General features: G+C 32.9%; 1 protein-coding gene across 1 annotated transcript in view; it reads left to right on the top strand.

Annotated features, from left to right (window-relative positions):
* Positions 1-7,742, top strand: part of LOC128875267 (high-affinity choline transporter 1) — a 27,405-nt gene that overhangs the window by 6,056 nt on the left and 13,607 nt on the right. Inside the window, exons 4-5 of the mRNA XM_054120697.1 lie at positions 1,577-1,881; positions 4,952-5,231. Coding sequence (XP_053976672.1) covers positions 1,577-1,881; positions 4,952-5,231 — 585 coding nt within the window. The remainder of the gene's footprint in view (positions 1-1,576; positions 1,882-4,951; positions 5,232-7,742) is intronic.

Raw genomic sequence — 7,742 nt, 5'->3', positions numbered from 1 at the left:
ATATCAACTGATATAAAAGAAAATTGTGTCTAATATTTTTCTATGCCTTATCTGTATATCAAGTTTAATAAAAATTATTACTTTACGGTTCTCAGAACAGGCCTTCAATTGAATAGGAATTTCATTTACAACTTGGAAAATAGTTTTCAACAGTTGAACATGAATATCAACTGATATAAAAGAAAATTGTGTCTAATATTCTTGGATGCCCTACCTGTATATCAAGTTTAATAAAAATTATCATTTTACGGTTCTCAGAACAGGCCTTCAATTGAATAGGAATTTCATTTACAACTTGGAGAATAGTTTTCAACAGTTGAACATGAATATCAACTGATATAAAAGAAAATTGTGTCTAATATTTTTCTATGCCCTACTGGTATATCAAGTTTAATAAAAATTATCGTTTTACGGTTCTCAGAAGAGGCCTTCAATTGAATAGGAATTTCATTTACAACTTGGAGAATAGTTTTCAACAGTTCAACATGAATATCAACTGATATAAAAGAAAATTGTGTCTAATATTCTTCGATGCCTTATCTGTATATCAAGTTTAATAAAAATTATCGTTTTACGGTTCTCAGAACAGGCCTTCAATTGAATAGGAATTTCATTTACAACTTCGAGAATAGTTTTCAACAGTTGAACATGAATATCAATTGATATAAAAGAAAATTGTGTCTAATATTTTTCTATGCCCTACTTGTATATCAAGTTTAATAAAAATTATCGTTTTACGGTTCTCAGAACAGGCCTTCAATTGAATAGGAATTTCATTTACAACTTGGAGAATAGTTTTCAACAGTTGAACATGAATATCAACTGATATAAAAGAAAATTGTGTCTAATATTCTTCGATGCCTTATCTGTATATCAAGTTTAATAAAAATTATCGTTTTACGGTTGGGTGACGGTCCTTGTTAGTTTATTATAGTTATTATGTTATAGTTATTAGTATAGTATATTGTAGTTTTTAATATTGTTAGTCATTTATAAAGAGATTTTCAAGGAGAGAGAAAATTCAAATTAGTTCGAGTGAGAGTAGTAGGAAATTTTATTACTCGATTTACGGATTATCCCTTGTTAGTAAAAGATTATTTTGAGCCACAGCTAGATGATTTAGTGCAAAATTTTGAAGTCGCACTGAGTGGGTAAAAATAGTCAAATATCTGATTCTTTTGACTCTCGATTTCTCGATCTCGATCTCGACGAGATCTTGACGAGATTTTGACAGGATTGGCAATACGGTTCAAAATATTCCAGTATCTGTTGTGTTATTAGAAACGATATACAAGTTTTCCAGTTCTTAGATTATACGTCTTTAAGAATTACATTCCGTACAGAATGTAGAAACATTATAAATGCATATTTATTTGCTGGTAAATGGCAAATTTATACTTTTAAAATCAACGATAGATTTTTTCTTATTAACACCTTTCTTACAATTGGTGAAAAATAAATTGAAGAATCTGAAATTGCTTCTCCCCTTTCCCTGTGGTTTTATTAAATTTGCATTCTCCCCGTGTAAAATGGCTAGATTAATGACAAATGCGTGTGGTTGATCGTGCTGTTGCAGGTGGTATATTCTTTGCAAATAAAATGCGGGAACAAGGGTACATTACTATGCTGGATCCCCTTCAGGATGCGTTTGGTGAACGCATGGGAGGTCTTCTGTTTCTTCCTGCCCTCTGTGGCGAGGTCTTCTGGGCCGCGGGTATTCTGGCAGCTTTAGGTGCTACATTAGCAGTCATCATCGACATGAACCAGGGTACCTCGGTCATCTTCAGCGCCTGTATCGCTGTTTTGTACACTCTCTTCGGAGGTCTTTACTCTGTTGCTTATACTGACGTTATTCAGCTTTTTTGCATCTTCATCGGATTGGTAAGTTGATAAACCTATGTACGTAACATTTAACACTACGTTTACGGAGTACGGCCATTTTCAGTCGTTACGATCCATTCAAAAGGTTTCTTGGAAACGGTTTATATTATTCGCCAACAATGCGAATAGACACATTGATTTAACCTCTGTCGATTTAATTACAAAGATACGGGTGTATGTTTAAAAGGTACACATTGTACTCGGTGGTTCTAGTTACTAAAATTCGAGTTCATATGAATTATTCAATTGAAATCGTTTATGTACTTTTTGTACGATATCCAAATTCATTTCTGGTCATGCTTCCTAATTAATTTTAGTAAATCGACATCACTTTTTAAAGCATTACTGTGATAATAAAAATCTGATCCTTCATAAACTTTGTGTTGAAGTACATCTAATCTTCTTCAACACTAGAACTTTTTAATTCGAGGGGGAAAAAGCAAATCAATTAGTTAATAATACATCGAGTGTCCCAGCTGAAGGAGACCAACTAAATATCTTCCTTGTTACTAAGCCGAAATTAAGGAGTTATGAAAGTAATGTCAAGAAGAAATTTGAAATAATTGTATCGAGACGTATGGATTCAGTGCAGTAACTGAAGCGACAGTTAAGCACTTAGAAAAGTCGAGTAAACATAAACTATGTTCGTAGACGCACTTTGCAAAATTTTGCATTTTCGTTTCGTTATGAATGATATTCGAATTCTGTGGCGAGGTTGGTTCCACCAGATCGATAGTAGGGCAAGTATTTATATTACCAAATTTATCCGGTCCTATATACGTAGTGACCTACTTCCTTCGAGAGCATTATCAGACTATTATTCCTTCCAAACTTTGTCAGATAAACATCAACGTAAGAATCAGCGAAGGACATTTTCTCTCTTACTTTTAGCAAATTGTTGTTTTCTTGTTGTTGTTGCTTGTTTTTGGTAATCTATAATGTCGAGAAACATTTTGACACGGTATTTCGAATAATATTTTTTGAAATATGCATCTTACACTTTTTATATTAATAATGAATATATAATTTTAGTACATTATAATTATTCTCGTAAGGTTAGTTACATAGACACATTGATTTAGCCTGTATCAATTTAATTACAAAAATACGGAAGTACTTTTAAAAGGCACACACTATACACGCGGTAATTCTAGTTACTAAAATTCGAGTTTATATAAATTATTAAATTGAAATCATGTAAGTACTTTTTGTACGATATATTAATAAATATAACGATAGAAAATCTAACATTTCACATTTTCTGGTTAAATATTAAACATTAATTTCAAAGTATTCCGATGCATCATTATTTTGTGAACAGTAAATTATTAAGAATATTACTAATGAAGAACTAACTTTATCCTCGCTTTTTAATTTCTCTAATATGAAATGCTATCCGTTCATTTCTCCTAGCCTCGCACGAGTTATTCGATATTACGCTTTTTCATTAAATACGTAAAGTTCCCTGCTAGAAGGTATAATTTTCGGTTTAAATATTCACACGAATCCTCCTCTGTTTCGTTGATTCTAGAATTTCCTTTGACGTTTGTCCATTAACTCTAATTAATCGCGATGATATCAAACCCTCGGCAAGATAACTATTCAGCAACAGCGTATTCGACCACCAGTCAAGGATACCATCATCCGTATTTATTCTTCTGTAGTTACTCTACTCAAACAAGAACCTTTTCAGTACTCCAGCTCTTTCATCTTTTCCTCTTTCAATTCCACGTAATTAATGTCGGTAATAACACGATTACAATTTCGCTCTTTATTTTCAGTTACAAAATTTCAAACTAATCGAAACCAGTCTAATTTTTTTTTTTGTTTTGTTTAAATAATTAAATGTATTACAAACCTGTTTTAAGACCGAAGCTATTCCTTTCATTTGTTATTAGACTGCGGATTTTTGCATTTATAGGACATTTATAGGATATAGTATAATACAAGATATTCCATCTAAATACAGCATAATAATGCAAAATACAGAGTATTGAAAAATCACAGACAATAATACAACGTATTATCACGTGTCTTCAAGATCTTTTTCTCTTTTAATTTCACGTAATTAAGTCGGCAATAACACGATTACATTTCGCTCCTTATTTTCAGTTACAAAATTTCAAACTAATCGAAACCAGTCTAATTTTTATTCTTTTTTCTTTTAATATATTACAAACCCGTTTTAAGGCCGAAACTATTCCTTTCATTTGTTATTAGACTGCGGACTTTTGCATTCATAGAAAATTTAAATATCCAAGGAACTACAAAGTGCACACATTGTGTAATAATATAAAAAGAATATTGAAATATTGAAAGTAAAGTTCATATTATAATATTTTCAGAATAAAGTAACTTTTTAGTCAGGCTCCATTTTGTAAGTACGTTTACAAAGATTTTGTTTCGCTTAATATCTGCACTCTATTTATTACAAATAAATATTTCCTTAGTTATATACATATTTTATTTATTTATTGTCGCGTCAGAATGTATCCCATTAGCAACCACTGTAAATTCCTTTTTTTAAACTTTTACAAACTACATACGTGAGTCATAAATAATTTACACAAATAATTACTTACGATTAGGTAAAAAAATTTCTTACATCTAACAATAATAATAATTAATAATTTAACTGCAGTGTCCTGTTTATTTCTGGTTTATATTTCTTCTGATACTTTGTTGATGTTTTCCCAAAATATATATTTATTAAATTAATGAATATTAATGATTAACACAACAGCTTTGAATATTATATTTTTGATGATGCTTGAACCGACTAATTGCTCATGGAATTTGCCGCAAATACAAATTCTTGTTATATTATAGAGACAATTCAATATTAAGATATTGTAAGCTTTCACGACTCGATTTTTTATGGTTGGTACTAACTGACCATTGTTGAATATCAATGCTTCATTCGACCCCTGAAGAAGCCAGCTGTAATGCTGACGAAACTAAAGGGTATCTTATACGACTTATACCTGGAAGTCTCAATTAATACCAACCATAATTCAATGTCGTTTGATCTGCAGTTTCCGCAGACGGGATTTTATGATTTTTGTTACAGTGGATGTGCATTCCTTTCGCCTGGGCGCATCCGAAGGTAGAGTCCCTTAGTTCCATGGAGGTGGATTGGATCGGCGAGGTGAAGCGAAAGGAGTACTGGTCTTACTTAGATTACGGGCTATTGCTTATTTTCGGTGGAATTCCTTGGCAAGTGTACTTCCAACGGGTCTTGTCCTCGAAAACGGCAGGAAGGGCACAACTGCTGAGTTACGTGGCTGCGATAGGCTGCATCCTCATGGCCATCCCGCCCGTTTTGATTGGAGCGATCGCCAAAGCAACGCGTAAGTTTCTTTTTTTCTCGAATATCAAATTGTTGACAAATCTTTGTATCGAAAGATCAATAATGTACAACGAGTAATGAACTCGAATAAGGAACAATTATTATATATATCGTGTGAAGTTGAATAGAAAAATGAAAGAAAAAACTGGCGAAATAAAAATTAACCGAGCGCTCTCTATTCACGTATGTTTGCACAAACCATATGTCTCCGCATATGTCTCGGTATGCTTTCTATTAATTAATTTTTCGGGGAAAGATGCTGGAAACGACCTCCATATCTTTTTAAATATACAAATATTTACAAAAATATATAGCCAATACACTCTTGCGAGACGGACTGTAGAATGTCATTGATTATAAAAAAAAGAAGTTAAGAAACTACAATGTCACACAAAAGTTTTTTGGAAAATTGATCGGTGTACGAATAGAATCTACCACCAGGACCTCCTTATTAATTTTAATAAATAAAACGATAGCTTTTAGAGCTTCTGTAAACGAGAGAAACCCTTCTTGAAGCTGGATAAGAGAATCTCTTTGTGAGATTAAACCTGGCATCTCTTGAGATCCTACTTAACCAGGTTCGACTGTGATTCAGAAGTAAAACATCAGTGTTCTCCTTTGTTTGAAACCTTTATTCATACATTTACATGCCGTACATACCTATGTTACATACCTCGCCATCTACAGACCACGCTCTTTACGAGTATTTATATCTTGTCCTTGCATTGCTTATTTATACATTCTCTTTGTCGAGTACAATTTACGAGGAAGGTTGTTTGTATTATTAACATTGTACACAGCTTCGTTTTACGTGAAATTTAAACCGCAGTCGTGTAAATTTCGCGACCGTATTCATGTTTCCATTGGAATAATGCATTTCTCCTTTTATAATACAATTCCGCGAGTAGAAATAACAATAATTAACGCGAACGTACGCGTCATGGTAATACTTTACAACGAATCATTTTAATGCTATTTTAATTTATGAAAATAATTAGTCAGCAAAAAATTCATACTGTACGTTACTCGTGTCATTCGAGTTTCATTCATCTTTTACTCGATTTGCGAAGACAGAGAATAAGTTCGTTCAACATTTTTATTCATTTAAGACAGCCTTTATTATTCGTGAAACTATTTTTTGGGGAAAAATCAGGTCGCATCTTCGAATGAAAATATCGAACTATACGGAAATATAGTTTTATTGAGATAACGAAAAGAACATAATTTGTTTCAAGCTTCTAACGCTTGTCACTCCACGAAGTGGTAAAAAAAGACGCTACTTAAGTTTATAAGGTAGTTATTTATATGCAAGAATGTTTATATACGTTGCTGTTATATTTACACATTTTTGAAAAATTATTATTGTTGTCAAAGATAGAAACTATTTTTTAATTCATTCTTCCCCCTTTTTTATATTAACTTTATATTTCAAGAAATAAATAACAGAGATAAAGAAAATTGAATGAATCATTTAAAGACAACGACAGACACTTTCGAAAACGCGGTATATAATTTTCACCGGCTTGCAGCGAGCTCTAAATACAATAATAATAGAATAAATAATGAAATAGTAATACAATTCCAGTCGGAGTGATAAAAGTTACATTCGTAACGAAGCGGACGGCATTCAAAATATCGTCCTCCGTATTGTATCAGCACATTTTTTAGTGAACCAGATATTAAAGGGTTAAAAATTATTTATAGTTTTATAAGCCACTTATGGTTTGAAGCAATACAATAAATAAATAAATAATTATTTCTTTCGCAAAATTACTCCAATTTCGTCGCAATGACACTAAATTCGACTTCGCCTGTTCTGTTTTGGCCCGCGTATTGGTTCACCTTGTCTGGTTCGAGGGGGTAGAAACATGTTTCACGGGTTCCCGAAGCTAAAGGGGATTGAATTAGACCCCGGTTTGCTCTACATCCATCCCTTCCCCTCGACCGGCACATTCAGAGGCTACTTGACATTTCGTAGCACTTGGGAGAGAGAACTGCTGGTATTTACAAGGTTCCAGGGCTAAGCGGGTCGGTGTTGTAACGGAAGGGTGCCTTGATATCCCACAGTGTGTACAATAGCGTGGGATTTTGTCATATGGCATCCGCGGCGCGAAGGGCGAGGGTGGTAATGCGACTCGTCCAGTAACACGGAATACAATAGAATCACCGGAACTAATGTACACTCTATACGCTGTATCGGTATCCTTTGTATTTTTATTCCGTTACGGAACGACAGATTTCTTTAAGTTTACTAAATGCACGCATGTGGGACAACGTTTTCAACATCGTTCTTAGCTGTGGAACACTTTACATTTTCTATACAATACAATACAATTTTTGTATACATTTTGTATATATTTCTATTCTTCTTAGAGGATATTCTAGTCTAGAGCGTCAATTTATAGTTCTTGTTTGGCTTGGTTTATTAAAGCGCGTAACTGATTTAATCTTCAGTTTTTACACTAGATCCATATGTCTGTCTTTTCACATACAATTATTTTTATTTTTCTTA

This window comes from Hylaeus volcanicus, chromosome 4, assembly GCF_026283585.1.
Source record: "Hylaeus volcanicus isolate JK05 chromosome 4, UHH_iyHylVolc1.0_haploid, whole genome shotgun sequence".
NCBI classification, from domain to species: Eukaryota; Metazoa; Arthropoda; class Insecta; order Hymenoptera; family Colletidae; genus Hylaeus; species Hylaeus volcanicus.
This window is presented reverse-complemented; position numbering and strand designations above follow the sequence as displayed.